Raw genomic sequence first — 18,221 nt, 5'->3', positions numbered from 1 at the left:
CCATACCTTATATTGARCTACAAAAATGAAAGAGCATCTGGCATAGTAATATAAATCTCTSTTGTATCTCAAAATTACATTTAATTCATATGAAATTACATATAAGTAACTATCATGCACAGATTTTTAATGTCTATATAAATACCATATCTATAAACATATACATTTCATTTCTAGGATGGTACTTTTACCTGAAAAGCAAACCCAGACTCAAGTCATTTTTCTAGTAGTATGCAACGACCTGTAGATTAGTAACCAATAATTTCCCTTACCTTGTCTAGTGCAAATTTGGTATTTCCTACAGAAGACAGCGATAACTTGTGGGTTCCAACMAGGATGAAATTAGTACTGCGTATGGCATTTGGGCCACCTGGACTGGCCATGGCTGTGGAGAAAAGTTAAAGTGAAGTCATAACAAAACACACAATCAGGATGCTGCAAGCGTTAAAGTAAAGTACTTTATTTGTTCTACTATATGTGTGCCCTACTCAGTACTCCAGGGGAAGCACTCTTTGCAGTGCAGCCCAGAAGCACATTCAGAGAAAATCTTGATACACACCATTCCTCCTCAGCAGATTTTTCTTTCAGAAACTAGCTTTGAAAACATCCACAAGAGAGAAAACAAAGCATTTTGAGTCTCAGGGGGATGGAGAGAATGCTAGGGCACACTACAAAGCACACAGGCCCTGCAGTAGGAACGTTTTCTCTTAACCTCTTCTCAAGTGACACCGCAATCTTCCAGAATTTGTATGCCTTTTCTTTGCACTTACATGAATAGAAACACACAGTGTAGCTCAGGTTCAGGAACCTTACTAGTTGCAGCAGCATGGCAGACATTCCAGAAYTAGCTCATGAGCTCCTTAATTGCTGCAATTTCTGCTAAAGCTAGCTCAGGTATCTCATACTTTAGTCAGAGAAGTGTATAACATTTYTATATACTTAGATAAACACTCAGAGATGCTGTTCTTCCCTGTCAAGAGTCAGAAATATATAAACAAGTTTATACATCTTTTCATATATGTATATATGAAACAGTACACACAAGAAATACTTCAGGATCAGYCTGTATTTTCAAATTATTCTGTATTACTTTGACCTCAGACTCTAGTTCTCTAATTTAAAAGTCGTTAAATTAGTTTGAATTCACACTTTCAGGGAAAAAAATGTAAACCATGGGTATCTGATACCARATATTAGTTTCGATTTTGTAAAGATATCTTCCATTAAACATAATGGTAACTTCAATATAAACWCAAGGCCAGTTTCTAGGCTGGAAAATTTGGTGTTTATTACTCACAAATGGTCACCTGTTACTATTATTAATTATTGATACACTAGTTTTGACATAGTAAGTTTTTTGCTTGTTTTACACAGCAAGTGTAGATTAYTCATCCTGGAATAAGATGCTTAGACTTTACTTACCTGGAGTAAGTAGGTTGCTTTTCTAGAAAGAGAGAGAAATAAAAGCTTAGTGRAAAAGTAATTCTGACAGTCTCTACAGAAGACAAAGCTAGAGTAGAAAGAAACTAGATTTGAAGTACTTTTAAAAACACAGTCAAATGGAAAAAAAATGAGAAGTCGAAATAAATGTGTAGTAACTGCATATTTCCAGCATTACATATGGAACAGAGCTGTTTCTTGAGCAGATGATTGAAAAATTTGGCAGAAAACTGGACAATTTATAGTCTTACATAAGGGACAGAAAAAAATCTATTATGGGCACAGCCTTAATCTGTGTGAGAATAAGGCCTTGGAAGGGGCTATAACCAGATCTTGTTTCTAATATTACATTCATACTTACCGAGGTAATAGATGTTAATAATCTCTTTGGAGTAATAACCTATAAAAGAATAMAAGATAAATGCATTTGCTACTGAATTTGTCCACCACATTAGCATGAAAATTAGACAGTGAAACTATGAAGTCTTATCTAAATAAATTTTGAATGGGTACTTGTTGTAATGAATAGGTCTTGGGTTTTGACTGGACATCTTAGTGAAAGAAATGTTACAGATCAAAGGAGTATTTACTGCAGAAAAGTTAAAGCATGCATTAACTTGGGATGAGTAACATATTTGAAAAAAACAATCTTAGGCCTTTTGACCTCATGTAATGAGGTTTCAAAGTTACATTTGTTTACTAAATGCAAGAGCTAACAAAAGGTACAGAGCTGTTCTATGTGCTACTGTTATATTTTATTTTTAAATTAAAATCTCCAAGTTTAAGTGGGACTACATTAAACATGATTTTGAATTACGTACTCATCTCTTCTTGGAGCTGAAAGACAAGTCTAAAAAGCTTGTCTAAAAGCAGATATAGGATGCCATTAGCAAGCCCATAACCTCATATCAGCAACTTACTTAGTGTCACAAAACCATTCATTCATTTTCAAGTAAAAGTTCCTTCAAACTACAGCATAGGAGAGAAGTAAACCCTGGACTTGAAACTTATTAGCTATTAGGTGGGAGCTTTCACTGGGAGARACTTTCACTGTGCCAGATCAAAGAATAAAGATATTTCCTGTTTTTGCTTGCAGAGATGGGATTTAAGTACTCATTCCAACTGTTTTGAAAGACACGCAAGTTTCTTGTTTTTACTGGGTGACAGACATCTAGGTCTGATTTCCTCCTTGACAAAAGTCATTAATTCACTGTGTGTTCTAGCTATTAGAATGAAAAGAGGAAAAATACACCTTGTCCSCAAAACAAACAAACCACCACAAATCCCCCAAACCAAAGTCGGATAGCCACTGGCTTGTTTAGGGTTACACACCCTTAACAAAGTACAAACACTTGATAAGSGTGCACCCTTATTAAAGCAATGTTTGCTTTAAAAAGTAAGTATCTAGTCCTTTTACTTAACACTGGGGAGTAAGAAGAGTTTTCAGTTGGTCAATAAAACCTTTAAGACAAATCAAACTCTAGGGTAGGGCATATTGACTGGCGTAATTTAAATGAAGTGCAGAAAAAGGGCAATAAATCCCTATCAGAAGCCCCACACCTAATAAATAAAGGCGTGCAAAGCCTAGCATTTTGAAGAACTAGTACGACTTCTCCTTCTCCTCCAATATATTTCAGACTCAAGCAAGTGCTCCAGGTTCAATCTACTAATTGCTGCAGGTCTCCATAATCCATCTGTCATTGCAGATGTTCCAAGAAGGGAACAAAAGTAAGTAACAGATTGTCTGAGACTATTAGTCAGTTCTTCTAGTGCACCTTCTGTTGAAACACAACATACYGATTTTCAGGTTTCATTTACCTTAGATTTATTTGTCTTTTTCCTTTTATCAGTGCTTGTAACTTCTTTTCTCTGCACCTGTAAGGCAAGAAGGTATTTAGAAAGTACAGCGCATCATTCTCCCTTACATCTCCTCTTGACAGGAATTGGTACATACCCAACTGTARACTTCTATATTTATTTCAAAGTCATTTGATACATCATGCCTAAAAAGGAAGAAGAAAAAACAAGTTTTGGTATGTGGCAGGATTTTGGGGGGTTTGTTTGCTCGTTTTGGTTGGTTTAAGTTACTCTTTACTTCTTCCTTCCTTTTGCTCCTTGTAACGGTCCAAGGAGCAAGATCATCTTTGTGCATTACTATTTTAAAACATTTCCCAGAACTCAAAGAAAAGGGGAGGGGAGGACAASGGGCAGATAAAGTGCATCTATCATTTCTCAGATTGCACCCTTCAGCACACTGCTGGCACATGCTTCTAGAAACAGATTCGGTTTTTTGAGTAAATAGCTTTAAGTGAAAATTCCAGTTCAACTGAACTTTGAAAAGAGTGTTTATTTATTTTGAAGACTTCCTAACAAACAGCTATTTGAACTCACAATACTTTTTKAGTTGACATGTGAGAGTTGAAGTTACAGTTGTAAGAGCACTATTTTTCCATATACCAAAACCAAATAGCTATATAAAATGTTAGATGCTTCAAAAGAGAAAAACACATCTCAGGCACAGCAATCCATCTGTCATTGCAGGTGTTGCATAAAAGAACAAAAGGTAAAAAAAAATCAAGAGATAAAATAGATGATGGATGGTAGAATAAGTCTAGGTTGCYCTTCTGAGAGAAGTGCCTTGCAGCTATTTTTTGAAGAAGGAAATAGCTATACCACAAAACTTCAGCACACTTTTTTGCAGAATATGATACTCTTATAACTGTGACTTTCAACATTTTTATGCATSCTCCACCATCAGAGTGGTTCAAATAAGACAGTTAAAACTGGTACAAATAAGAKTTTCTTTACACTTACATAGTAAATGTCGTCGTAAAAGTAAGAGCATCTCCATTCAAGGAACTGGCAGTACTTGCTAATGGAGTTGCAACCATGTTTTCTGCTCCAGATCTCAGTATTATTACATAGTAGTAATTTCCTGCTTCTGTAAATACACATCAGATGGTTTGGTTAGCCGGAGGACTCCAAGTATGTGAAAAAATCCCCAAGTACTGCATTGGTAATAAACACATCTCTGTTTCACCCCACTTAAAACATTTAGTTACAGTCAAGACTTGCTTATAAACTTACTCTTAAAACAATTCTATTTTCTTTATGCTGTATCTACTAGTAAAATTGTCTCCACAGGATTCACTGTATTACTGTCAGGGCATCTCAGAGCAGTCCTACACTAACCAGTGAGTGAAAGAGGAAAGGAAGATCTTTAAGTGAAATTCAGCACATAATCTTAATTCTTTTTACTCCTTAGGTCTGCCAGTTTAGCCACCTATAAGCTTTCACTGAAATATTGAAAAATTATTTAGAAGCAGATGAACTGCATGTAATAGCTAAATTTTCATTACCTCCAGATTTCAGAGAACATCAACACAGAAGCCAAAGACAAAAAAAAAAAAAAAAAAAATGGAAAATGAACCAGAAATATATGCTGGGGGAAATGAAGAAGGGGCAGAAATGAGATAAGGCTTTTGTTTGCTAGTTTTACCTGGCTTTTGAACTGTACCACATACAAAGTCTGCTTTTAGAGGTAGACGCATTTCTGAAATGGAAACAGATCCCCTGGAGGGAGCAAATTCAGCAGATGTAGAAGCAGCTTTATTTCTTTTGTTATGTGGTCCCTCACTCTTCAGTTTATTCAGTTCTTCCAATAAAGCAGTTCTCTTCTCAGCTGCATGAAGAAAATAATTAATTATAATTAGTTGTACAGAAGAGAAAATGGTACTGAACAATTTTTTTCTGCCATAACTATGTAAAATGCAACTTAAATGTTAATAACTTTATAGTATGATGAGAATATTAGGGTCAAGAAAGATGCTAAAACTGTTCTCTTGCCTATTTAAGGAGCTGAGACAGAACAGATACTACCCTCTTCTGTTTTTCAGGTGAAAAACCACTAAATGGCCACAGCATAGCACAACAAATGTGTGGGGAAGAAATTATGAATTAGGTCAAAGTGTTCATTACAAAGAATTCAACTTGAGTATAAAARCCTACTTGCAAACAGAAGAAGTCTCTCTGCTTCTGCTTCTTCTTGTGACCCTTTTCCATGTTCCTCATCRAAACAGCAGTTCAGAGCTTGACTGGCTTGATAAATCACTGTCTGTTGCATGTTGATCTCATTGTTCAGTTCCTAGAGTAAACCAGWAGTAAAAATAATTAACAACATGAGAGATTTAGTGTTGCGCTCAAACAAGAAAATGTCTCAAGATGAGCATTTTTGGGGGGCAATGCTTCAGAAGAAAATCAGATCCTTTAGACAACAAACTACAAAAACCTTGCCAAAGTAATAGTAAACTGCAAAAGAAGACTGCAGAGCAATTTTTTGATCTCAAAGTTATGGTGGGAAGTGAAAGACTCCAATATTGTATGTTCCATATCCCATCTAGTCTTCCCTTCATCAGGGRAAGCAGCAGCTAACCAGAAATTCAGCCATATAGATGAACAAAGCACTAGTAAAGACCAGAATATTACCTACTGAAAGTATGTAGTTATAAATTCTGCCTAATTCAAAGGAAGTAATAAGATGCAGATTGTCTGTCTCCTCAAAATAATGGCTTGTTCTCTCCTGACTTAAAAGGACCATGTTATAGGTTAAGAGAAGCATTAGCTGTTCAAATTATGCATTATCATTCCCTACCATTAGATATTTATGCTACAAAAACTAATTTTTAAGTTCTAAGCAGTATTTTAATGTCCTGGACATTCACTGCGGCAATTAAATTTGGAAACGGTAGATTAGAAAAAGGATTTTAAGAAGCATATTAGATACCTGCATTTTCTTTTTGATATTGACTTGATCAGATGGGCCATTTCTTTTCATTTCTAGTTTGGAAGCAACATCTTCTTTGCGAACAATGATTTGTTTTATTGAAGGACGTTCTGTTTCCTTAAATCTTTGGGATCTGTACGCATCGACACTTTCAAAAAAGGAAACCCCACAGAATGTTTCACAGGTGTGCCAAGCTTTTTTTTTTTTAATATATACATTGGTATGTATTATATATTGATGCTTTCCAACTTGCCTAAATGGCTTTAAAGAAAGCATTCTATCAACTGATTTTAAGTTTACGCAACATAAAAGACCATACAACTTTGATAAAGGCTGAGATCTTGTAAAAAAATTAATTTGTAGTTTGAGTTTCATTTGTCATTTAGTCAGTATGCATCACTGGAAGAGTTAAAGAGCCAGTGCCTTAACGTGTACACTTACAGAATCAAGAGTGGAGGGTTGTGTTTGTTACCTGTAAGGAAGGTTGCGATCTTCCGACATAGAGCCAATACTATCTCCGGATTCTGCCCTGGGAACTCTAGTCCTTTGGAACTTCTCAGACTTCAGACTTACATCACTGATACTGCTACCTTCCCCAGTTGACTTAGAAGGAGAACCAAAGGCCTGAGGAAAAGAAAACATTATATTACAGATGTCTGTTCAAATAGTAATTCTGTTTCCTCTCTCCTTTACTTGTTTTGTATATAAATAGTAAATTTTCTTAACACTATTTAACAGGTGATATTTTAAAAATATGTACATAAAGTATGTTTGTTTATCTTAAGGACACTAACGGGTTATTGAACTCWGTGAGATGCCACCCTTAGTTTACAAATCAGTGCACTTACATAATTACTTCTCTTCAGATTTYTCCTCAGCAGTCACTCTATTGAATGCATGTATGCCACTATAAGTCCAGTACTAGTTACAGGTTTGGTTTAGCAGAAGACCACTTTTTTAGCAGAGCATCCAATATGCTACACTACTTTAGTAAAAAAATACCTTTTGCCTCATTATGCTTTCATTAGCAAAATATCATTCATAACTTTTTTATTTGCCCAGATATCCTAATACTACAAATTATCACAGCTCACGAGCAAATTGTACATCTGCATGATAAACCAGCCCTTCCCCACCCTCCTAAGAATTCTTACCTCTGAACCAACAGATTCCACYAGAGGGGTTAACAGAGACATCGATGAAATATTCAATGACTCTTCCTGCTCATCCTCATCACTTTCACCTTCCAGGCTCATGCTCATTTCTTTCTTCAGCTTTTCTATGTCTGGACCATCCTCTTGAAGAATTTCAAAAATCTCATTTATCACTTTTGAGCTATTCATCTCATCATCCACATGCATTTTGCCTTCRTATACTTCATCTGAAGGGTGACATTTGAAAATATATTAATAGCATCAAGTCTTGTTAAACATAAGTGAATTCTCTTTGGTTTTCAGGCAAGCTTGATTAAATAGCACTTCTTATAGTGAGCCATACAGAGCCTAAAAGTACACTTCCATGGTTATTTTAATATCTTGTTTTTACATATACTATGTAATCAATGCAGAAATGGAATGAAAAGAGGCACCTCTTAGATTTCAACCTTTTAGTTCAAATATGCCTGAAACTTAACTGCAGTAGAACAGTCGTTCCTGTCCTTTCTGAATAAACTTTTTGGCTTTTTAATATTCTTTGAAGACTTCARTGTCAAGAGAGAAGAGTTGTGATAAGTTTCCTGATTTGTTTTACATAAATAAACTTCCTTGCAAAACATATGGGGATCAGCATATGGATGATGAATTCATTTTTTGGATTTGAAGGCTATTAACATTGTTCYAGACAAGTGGAAACAGAGAGCCAAGTGCATTAATATATATCTACTGAACACAAACCTTTTGGTTTCTCAGCAAGTTGTTCAAGTTTTGAGACAGACATACCTTTTACAGGGCTCTTTGACTCAGCAATCTTCAGAAGACTGGGTTTATCACTGTCTTCACTTTTTGAAGTATCTACGGGGTTTACAAAAAAGAGAAGTATTATGTCTAGCCTTTGAATTTTATTTTAGTTACTGATATTTAGAAGTTTTACTAACAAAAAAGCCCCACTAGATTAAATATTCCAATTACCCACTTCTCAAAAAAAAAGTATTAGAATATAAACCCTCCACAACCTGTACATCTAGGCTTCTGTCCTATAATCAGAAAACTGATACCACAACRAACAATGCTGAAACCATAGCGGAGTGCAGCCACTTGAGCAAAAAGGGGAAATTTTAAAAGAAACAAAAAAACTCACTACTCAGAAACCAAAGCACCCAAACCCAAACTTTCTACAAACACATTCGACAGCATATTTGCTTCTAAAGTCTATCAGGAGTCTTTAAGGTCACATATTTTTCACAGAGCTGAAAATTCTTGCATTCAAGCACCAGATAGGACATCACGAGCACCTCAACATTATTTTCATGTGTCCTACTAGCCAGAATTAATATCATAAAGGGATACTGACACGGGAAGAGTTCCCTCCCATTAGATTCTTGCGGAAATTTGGATACTTGGATACAGGACAGACTAAATCTGCAACTGACARCTCTCATTCTCTTCCCTACACTTAACCTCCATTAAAGATTGAAACATAGGTATACCCGTTGAAAAACAAAAAGACAGTCTTGCCTTGCCATCCTTCCAAGTATAGGAGTGCAGAGTACTACTATCATAMAAGAAGATTTAAATAAGACAATCAGTAACTAAATGAGAGGTTCAATTCCACCCATCAGTGCTAAAGGCCTCTTTGTCTGCTCATCAGTGTCAAACACAGTGCTCCTGCCCAGCACTGGTCACAAGCAAACTGTGACAGTTCTCACCTGACGACTCCACACTGGGAGACTTTGCTGATCTGTCCCCTGCTGGTGTGTCTTCTGCTGATCCAAGAACAGAGGCATCTGAACTAGGAGGACGTTTTGGACTAGCCTGAGATTGGCTTTCCTGGCAAGAGCAAAAACATAATATATTCAGGAGGTAAAATTGAAAGTGACTAAAAAAAAACTACCAGAAAGAAACACATTTCAACACCTGCTAGGAAAAAGACGTTGTYTCTCCAGTACCCTATTTATGTATGACATTTAGCTGAAGTAGTAAATACTAAATGCTTGTGTGAGGAGCTCTTTTGCTTTCACAGTTATAGAACATAAAACTCCCACACTTATCATCAAAAAGTAAATAAATCAATTGGCTCAAAGCAGTATCACTTGTCTTAGTTGGTTCTACAAGCGGTAAAAAAYGTTAATAAATTGTTTATCATACAAATTACTTGACAAGTGATCTTGTGCAGCCCAGGCATTCCCAAAGCATAGGTTTTTATCTCTTATATACATTTCTACACCTATCCTTGTGTGTTCAGAACATGTTAAAGCAATTCATATTGTATTTTGATTGATGGAGGTAACACATTACCATTTTAGCTTCTGGAAGCTTCCTCTTTGAGCTGTCACTTTTCTCTGCACTCCACAGATTGCCCCTATCAAATCGGCCACGAAGGCACGCAAGTTCTCGTTCACGTTCCTAAGCAAACAAAGGGGAATGGGGAAAAGCTGACAGCTTTAARATGTCACAACATTTCAGATTCCTCAGGTAGGTGCAGAACAGTTATAACCTTCCCCAAGCATACAAGCTAGCTGTGAATGTAACAAGTCATACCTGTTTAAGCTGAAGTGCTAAACTGGCAGTAGAGGAATTTTCATTTTGTTTGAGAAGCCTCTCCTGGATTGTTCTTGTATTTGGGGTGACAATGGGTGTTCTGCACCCTGGAGTATTCGTAGCAGGGCTGCGTGTGCTACGCTCTTGACAGCGCTCCCCAAAGCGTTCCAAGAAGGGTTTAATTCCTGATCCCCCTAGAAAAGCAATTGTTTTGCCTTGAAGGAAACTCTCAAAAGTAAAGAAATCCCGGCAATTTTGTATCCTGATGAAGGTTCCCAGTGAAGCAATTAAGCTGTCTCCTTTACAGCTCTTACTCCATTATACTTTATTAAAACTGAACCTGAAGCGCAAATCATAACGGACCACGGAAGTTAATAAAGCAGTAATTCAGAGCAAGTAGATGTCTCTCTCTTACTACAGTCCACATACARACTGGTTATTTTAACTGGTTTGCCTTTTCCACATTTCCTCTACAACCAGCCCCACACCTGTATCTTTCACTAAAAAAAAGCATTCTAGTACATGAGAAGGATATGTTGTWTGGTATCCAGCCTACTTGATTGTGCTTGTCTTTTACTGTAAGCATATCTAAAACTTGCTTTTCTGCTCATCATTTCAAGAGTTCAAGCTGTTAGGCCASGTTTCCGACACAATAAGCAGTTGAATTTAAAACTTGGGGTGTTCACTTTTTTTTTTCGCATCAATACTACCACTGAAAATAAAGACACTGCAAAGTTAGAGCACCTATGCAGCACCAAGCTTTGATTTCTTCTAAATACACAGACTCTTAACATTATATCAAATTAATACATACAGTATGCAACCATTTGAAATAAACTTTGAATAATTTCAGTTAACGTGTTACGCTGTGTTTGCTCTTAGGAGTTACTAAAATCATGTCCAAGAAAATATTCCCTACAAAATATGGAAGCTGTACAATTTACAATAATTATCACAGCACTCATCAGGATTTTACTCAAGTTACAGAAAGAAATAGGTATTATTTGGTAGGGTACATTAAATTCTTAACTCATATGTATTTTTCAACACCCAACACATAGGCTTAATTTGAATGAATATTTACTGAAGCTGAAAAAACAGCCTACCTGGTGTTGTGGGTTTACCCTTAGGTTCAAGTTGCACATGTGTTCCTTTGACTGGCTCTGCTTTGGACTGAACTGGTGGAGGCAAAGCTGACTTTGCWGTTTGTGTACGCTCTTCAGTTTTCTGAGGACTGCAGGGATTCTCCTTTGGCAGTTGTATTTCAGATTCTTTAGAGCAGGGAACAATGACTCTTGAGGACTGTGTTAAAAAATTGTTTGTGTCCTTAACAAGGTAAAAAGGGGAAAAAAAAAAAAAAAAAGAGATGAGACTTATCTTCTTATTCTCTCAGGAGGAAAAAGAACAAAAGGACTCTCCATAGCATACTATCACCCAACACACCTATTCCTTCAACAAAAGAAAAAACCAAGAACAAGTGTTAACCTTTTAATAGATTTTTTTTTTAATCCAGTATTTCAAATTGTTTCAGCATTTGATTCCAGGTACTCTTGCCAGCTATTTCAGGTATTTTTCCCACATTTTCCTAAACAGGAATGCACATGGCAGATATTGTCATTGTAAAAGTGGCATAAATTGAACAATAGGTGTCTGGTACTACTAATTTCATCATTCTGATCCAGTCTTCATACACCAATAATATTTACAATTTCAGTCAATCAWCTACATGAGGTTACAAAGTGAAACCCAGTAGCTTCCTAACAAGCCCCCCTTCTGTGGTCAAGAGCAGCAATCAAGGACCTTGACATGAACTGTGACAAAACACATAAGTACTCTCTAAGTCTCGAAAGGAATTCTAAGCTGTTTCAGATCTATTAAMAAAAGGGTATGTGGGATTGTGGCAATGCAGAAGTTGCAAATATACTGCGATTGCTCRCACCAAATCTTTAAATTTAGATTAAACAGTTATGTGCTAACATTTGTCTGTCCYATTACAATACTCAAATCAATTTTTAATCAGCAACTAAATCAGACACTCACCGCTCTCTTTGAGTTTGCTGGTTTATCAATAGAAGCCTCAACAAGCCTTTGAGAACAGGATGCAGCTTCCTGCTTTACACTGCTACTATTGATTCTAGCAGATGCTCCACTTGTAGTGGACAATTTGGATAAACAAGTAGTGCCAGGCTGTTCTTGTGCATTGTTTTGCTTTGCAGATGGATGACTTAGGTCATCTTCCCAGGAACCAATTGTAGCAGCAAGGTTAGCTAAACGGCCTCTTCTCCCAATAGGGGTTCCACTTGCCAGGGCATTAGATGTCTGCTTAGGTGGAGAAACAGATAGATCTTTTGACTGGAGAGGAGACAGAGGAACACATTCAGAGGGATCTGGAAAAAACCAAAACACATTAATTTTACTAATAAAATAAATTGAGATATATTAGCATATTTTGCATTGTACTATATATTGAGTTCATCAACAATTAGATGATCCTGCCATTAACAGAATCAAACTATTAGCCCTGGAGGCATTCAGACTAAGCAAATTAAACGTTTTTAATGAAGCAGTTTACTAATTTCATGTCATTACTGTGAGGAGCAAGGCATCAGACAAGAAGAGAAAAAAAGTTTAAAATTAAGCTGTAGACAACAGCTTCAACATGTTAGGCCTGCTCTAGTGTTGCCTTAGAATTCTTTATGAGAACATCAACCTTCACACACACAAAATTGTCTTCTTCTAGCCATAATAATCAATGCAAGCTCTGAGAGACACCAATGGTGCTTAGCAAGTGAAACRTACCCTCACTATCCCAGCAGCGCCGCTGTTCTGCCAACTTCTGCATACGTGTTTTGACTGACAGGGCTGCAGGAGTTTCTGACTTGGTGTTTGGTTTTACTTTCTCAAGAGGCTGAACMAATGAAGCGCTGTTAGATGCAGTTTCATGCGATTCTGAAGTCATCTGAGGAGTATCATGGCTTGTGGAACTTGAAGGAACAGGCTGCACATTCTCCGAACAAGAAGCTTGAGTCTCTGTATCATCAGGGCAGAGCCTCTTTGATGGCGATGGCTTTGTATCTGGTTTTACTGACAGGTCAGARTATTCAAACAAATTAGTATTCAAACAATCTAAAATATTTTTTGACAATACAGAAGGGTAGTGCATATAAAGTCATGATTTATGAATACTTCAATATGCTTCCACAAAAAAAATGCCTTTCCCAAATCTATCAAGCACAAGGCATTCTCTTTGGCATTATGCAGTTATTTCTAAATAGCTAACTAATGATTTGGCACATCTGCTCTCAGATCAAGCTAAGCATGAGCTAGTCCTAGTGTGCAGATAACTGCATCCATCACTGTTCAGTTTAAGATAAATGTTCAGTGTTTTCACTTTCCTTTAGAAAAAAAGGTGGGACTTGTAACAAGATAATCTTTTTTAAAGATGTTTCAAAATACCTTCTTCACCGGGAAGAGRTGCCTGGTTACCAGTTTCTGCCAAAGGCTCTCTGGCCCTCTTGGTCTGCATTGCTGGTCTCGCCCCCATCTTGGGCCTCTCTGCCATTTTYCTCTGCAGGTTCTCTCGCCTGGCGCGGGTTCTTTCCAGGAGTTTCTGAGTAGTCAATAAGTCACGTGTTACCAGACATTGCAGTGCGTTAACTAATAACAGCTCAGAGTAAAAGATGTTGTAATTCTGCATAGCACGTATACTAAGATCCACAACACCAGGATTAAGCCAGTAGGTTCCRAACTTCACTCATTAAATCATCTATTGTCTCTAATTAGCTTGGCTTTGAAAGAAAATCAGGCTAAAGAGACACAAACAATAATAAAATTAAGGAAGAGGTGCTCCTATACAGTCTGAAGTAGTCAGAAATGTGGTGGTTTTTTTTTTTTGGTTTTTTTTTTAACACATGACAGTCTTGATCTGTCACGTCTTGCTAGTAGGGCCTTCTGACACATTGCTAAAGCATCTGGTCAAGTCACCTGACTGGCACTAATCCTCTAAACAAAACAAAATAAATAGCATTTAAGCAATTGTCAAGAGGTTGTAAGAAAGTTCAACAAATAAAACTGTGGATGTCAATGTTTAAAAACATTTGCTATTACACTTTCAGAATCAAAAGGGGAAATTTCTTTGCCTCAAGCCTAAATTTTAAGAATAGATTGATCATGTAAGTAGCTGTATCATGACAAATAGCCTGTTTATTAAGATAGCTCCATACTGAAAAACATATGAAGAGATACCAATTGAGCTACATAACATCCTTCTTCATTCCCTACCCACTAGAAATGTGAGTACTCTGATTAAATTCCATGCAAAATAGCTGTTTTAGTAAATGTTCCACACAAATATAAAGTGATTCCTTACAGTATTCAAGTTTAAATTAGGTTGTGGTTTGTTTGTTTTAAATATAGCAATTGTAAGTCATTATCACTCAGTTTGATCACATCTAAAGGATACTTAATTACTCTTTTGATCTAGGTTTTAAGGTTCTTTGAGACAAGAAATTGTGCAATTGAACTRACGGCCTTTAAAGGGAAGCATATAAACTGCACTTGTTTGGTGGCACATAAATTATTGTGAGAACTATGCCAGCCATTATCTGTCCTGTTGCACAGCAATTAAATACACATTTCACATTTTTAACTGTCTAAAGCTGAAGTCTTAAACAATGTTCCATTGTWGGGCAACCCAGAACAAATAGAATGTCAATCTCAACAGTTTTTCTGTGAAAGCAAATCTCAGCTTTGTTAACTTTCATAGAAAAGGAGGAATTTGGAAAAAAACACATTAAACACCACAAGTGCCTTCAATGCAGGTTGCATGCTAACTTTGTCCACAAGTCAAGCTTCCTTATTTCCAAAACACAGAGCTATAAAGAACCTATAAAAACCATGCAGAAAAAAATTGTAAAGGCTATTAAATTAACAGCTCATCTTGCGCAAAATTAAATATCTTCCACAACAGTATTCCTACAGTTCTATTCAAATAGAGTCACATTCCTTTTTGTTTTGTTAGTTGAATAAAATAGAGTTTCAGTTGTTACAAATGAGATGTCACTTCCCAAGAATGCACGCCTCTGTTATTCAGAGGCTCCAGCTCCTATTGGCTCCTTGTATCTCAAATTTTCCATGTAACTGCTGTAATTCCAACGGTGCTATTACACACAATGAGTACGCCCCACTCCACGATTTGAAGCTTACTTTCCAAGTTCTTCAATAGGGTATTTTAAACAAGTACATTCTCCCACTATTCTATTGCAATGTTTCAGAGTATCATAGAATTCTAAAATCCTGSAATATCCAGATTTGGAAGGGACCCACTAGGAGTCCAACTCCTGGCCATTCACAGAACAGCCCCAAGAATCATACCATGTGCCTGAGAGCATTACTTTTTTTTTTTTTTTTCATCAAGGAATCTGAGGGCTACTAAGTCAATCTCAGAATCACTGTGCTACTAAAGCACCTTTTAAAAATCACGAAWAAAACCTTCCTACTTCAGATGTTAATGTACAACCTCAGTTTTTCAAAAGTATGTTTTAAAGTACACATTAGAGAAGATACTCAGGCCCATATATGATTACAGGAATTTGTTTTAACTACCCTGCTTTATTAGCAGAATAGAGCAAATAGAGCAACTGAAAGAAGAGTTAACTTCAAACCTCTCATTTGCCAATTTTCCCCAAACAACTGCATCACTTATTTCTCTTTGCTCATCCTCCATGCCAGGAAACTGTACTCGCATCTATAAATGGTAAAAACTACTTCAACGTACAAAACATCCTAGACTGTTTATAACATTCTATAGTAGCAAACAAACCCTTTTGTGYAAGAAAGGTGTGTTACAAAACCAGCTATAAACAAAGTCGCAAATACTATGTTCATTGTGATCCTGAAAAAGTACCCACTGCCYCATCTCCTCTGTGCAATCTGTATTRATAATTTGRCTGTGATTCAGAGAGTTTTYRTTCATTGAGACACAAACAAAATTTGCTACTGCAAAGCAATCAGCATACACTGAATTAACAGTATGCTTTGCAATTAAGGCATTAATTACACCACTTTATATAATCAACACTGACATTACCTCACCAGGTCCCTGCAAGTAACAGAGCATGGTAATTTGTAGATAAAGATTATCTGAAAACAGTTCAACTGAGGTATGGTTATACTAAAAGAAAAAAAAAAATAGCAACACAATTCACAGAACATTAATACTTAAAAACAGGCAGCAAAATACTTTCTTTTCACAGAACTTTAGGGGAAGTTACTAARCTTCAATACTAGGACACTAATATTAGTCAGAAATTTACACAACAGTGGAATGTCCTCACAGCAGAAATAKTCTTGATAAGGTGACTTTTTATGCACTCTGCAATACTGGCTTACACTTGGTGAAGTTTACTCTGGGGAGCGGCCTCACAGTTGGTCATAGCTTTTCAAAATCAGCTATGTACAAGAAGGGYGTGTAGAGGTTGGAATATCTCCCAGCATGCTAAACCACTTTAAACTTGATTCAATAGTCYGGACTATTCAGTTTATTCAAGACAAGTTGGATCGTGTCACCTACTACCAGTTAAGAAAGGAGGTTTTAGATGTTTACACTTAGCAAGACCTTACATGGAGGTAGGGTAGATCCGCCTTGGCATAAAGCATTTTTTAAATCTGTTCAGATCAACACCTTATGTTCATTTTTTTAAAATCAGATCTGTGTAGTCACCTTTTTTKGGGCACTCCAATTATTTAAAGCATGCCAGTTTGATAAACAGATTGTTTATAAGGTGAGGAGGCAGTATTTCATCAGTGTATCTGATTTGAATTTTTTTAAGTAGTTCAATTTATTTACGCTGTGGATTGAAGGCCCTTTTTACTACGACATTTCTCAAAGCAGACGCAAGACAGCTCTAAAACTTCACRTCTCTGACATGAAATCAGAGAACAGCATAGCATCTTTAAGAAACCTTCAACCTTCATACAGATTCAAGCTGATCAATTCCACTCATTTTGCTACAATTTTGCCTCTGTAAAACTTAAGSACACGCACACACACCAAATTCATCCTAACAACCGAAGGCTATTTTTTTTACTTTTAAAAAAGAGGAACTGTGCCTGCCAACGAAAGTGACCAATCGCAGGGGGCTATAGTGGCAAAAAGGACTCATTTTTTATCAGAAGGTCTCMGTTTTGGGCAGACTTATGATCTGACCTTTAGGTATGGCAGGAACAGTGTGACAACAGCGCTCCCATCTGCTCCCAGAGTCCCTCCAGTCCCCGCTGAAAATCTTATCTGCCAGATGCTCATGAAAGGCAAAAGCCCGGCTTGGGAAAGGGCCTCTCCTCCGCAAACCCTTGTTCTAATTACCCGTACTCTGCTCTCTCCCCCAGGATCTGACAGAGCCCGGGCGGCTCGCAGAGCGCAGGCACCGGCGGGAGCAAGGCGGGCCGGGGGCAGGCAGTGTCCCCGCTGCAGGCAAAGAGGGTCTGCAAGCCCGAAAATCCCCCCGCGAGAGGGGACGAGGGCGCTGACAGGGCTCAGCCAGAAGCCAGGCTAGGAGAAACYATCCCACCGCGAAAGCGCAGCGAAAGAAGCAGCTCCTTTCCCGTCCTTTCGGACCCCGGCCGGCTCCTTCCCCGCCCTGTGTCCCCGCGGTCCCCGACCCCGACAACTCGCCGCCTCCCCAGCTGACGAGCCGGAGGTCGGGCCAGGCCGTGCCCTCACCTCGGTGAAGGGGTCCATGGCCGTGTCGCTGGTGCTGGTGCCCGCGCAAGGTCCGCTCTCCAAGGCCGCCCGAGCGCGGCCGCACCTCCGCCCCAACCGCTGCCGGGATTTGAATTCAGCGCCCGCCGCGCTGGCACGACGGGAAGAGGCGGGGGCGCGGCGCTGATTGACAGGAGCGCTGTCCAATCCCGACAGCAAGCGGCCGCGCGTGCCCGCCCTCCCGGGGCTGCCGAGGGGCCTGCGGAGCGCCTGAGGGGCGGCCCGGCTGTCCCGGCTCTGGAGGCGGGTATGGCTCCGTGTGCTGCACACCGGGGATTTCCGTCTGAACCTGTCCCTGCCGCCTATCGCTTCAGTGCGTTATCGTGGCTACCCTGTCGCAGAATTCGTTTGGAGAAGACTTCCGAGATCATGGAGCCCAACCCATGATGGAACACCACCGTGTCAACCAGGCCACGSCACTGACACATCTAGTCTTTSCTTAAACACTTCCAGGGACGGTGACTTYACCAACTCCCYGGGAARYGCATTCCARTGTCTAATCTCCCCTTCTGTGAAGAAATTCCTCCTAATGTCCAACGTAARC

General features: G+C 38.2%; 1 protein-coding gene across 2 annotated transcripts in view; it reads right to left on the bottom strand.

The window, feature by feature from the left end:
* Positions 1-17,771, bottom strand: part of ANLN (anillin, actin binding protein) — a 28,950-nt gene extending 11,179 nt beyond the window's left edge. For both annotated transcript variants that reach the window (XM_057367733.1, XM_057367734.1), the window contains exons 1-20: positions 17,639-17,771; positions 13,375-13,528; positions 12,718-13,002; positions 11,959-12,305; positions 11,025-11,244; positions 9,919-10,112; positions 9,676-9,783; positions 9,087-9,207; positions 8,116-8,232; positions 7,378-7,604; positions 6,696-6,847; positions 6,224-6,371; positions 5,449-5,584; positions 4,940-5,122; positions 4,255-4,381; positions 3,395-3,443; positions 3,259-3,315; positions 1,802-1,840; positions 1,423-1,444; positions 273-385 (exon numbers count right to left, since the gene is read on the bottom strand). In XM_057367733.1, the coding sequence (XP_057223716.1) occupies positions 273-385; positions 1,423-1,444; positions 1,802-1,840; positions 3,259-3,315; positions 3,395-3,443; positions 4,255-4,381; positions 4,940-5,122; positions 5,449-5,584; positions 6,224-6,371; positions 6,696-6,847; positions 7,378-7,604; positions 8,116-8,232; positions 9,087-9,207; positions 9,676-9,783; positions 9,919-10,112; positions 11,025-11,244; positions 11,959-12,305; positions 12,718-13,002; positions 13,375-13,528; positions 17,639-17,656 (2,817 nt within the window). In that variant the 5' untranslated portion in view covers positions 17,657-17,771. The remainder of the gene's footprint in view (positions 1-272; positions 386-1,422; positions 1,445-1,801; positions 1,841-3,258; positions 3,316-3,394; positions 3,444-4,254; positions 4,382-4,939; positions 5,123-5,448; positions 5,585-6,223; positions 6,372-6,695; positions 6,848-7,377; positions 7,605-8,115; positions 8,233-9,086; positions 9,208-9,675; positions 9,784-9,918; positions 10,113-11,024; positions 11,245-11,958; positions 12,306-12,717; positions 13,003-13,374; positions 13,529-17,638) is intronic.
* Positions 17,772-18,221: the final 450 nt, after the last annotated feature.

This window comes from Malurus melanocephalus, unplaced genomic scaffold, assembly GCF_030028575.1.
Source record: "Malurus melanocephalus ecotype Western Australia unplaced genomic scaffold, MMel_1.1 scaffold_83, whole genome shotgun sequence".
NCBI classification, from domain to species: Eukaryota; Metazoa; Chordata; class Aves; order Passeriformes; family Maluridae; genus Malurus; species Malurus melanocephalus.
The sequence above is the reverse complement of the archived record's forward strand: the minus strand, read 5'-3'. Positions and strand labels throughout refer to the sequence as shown.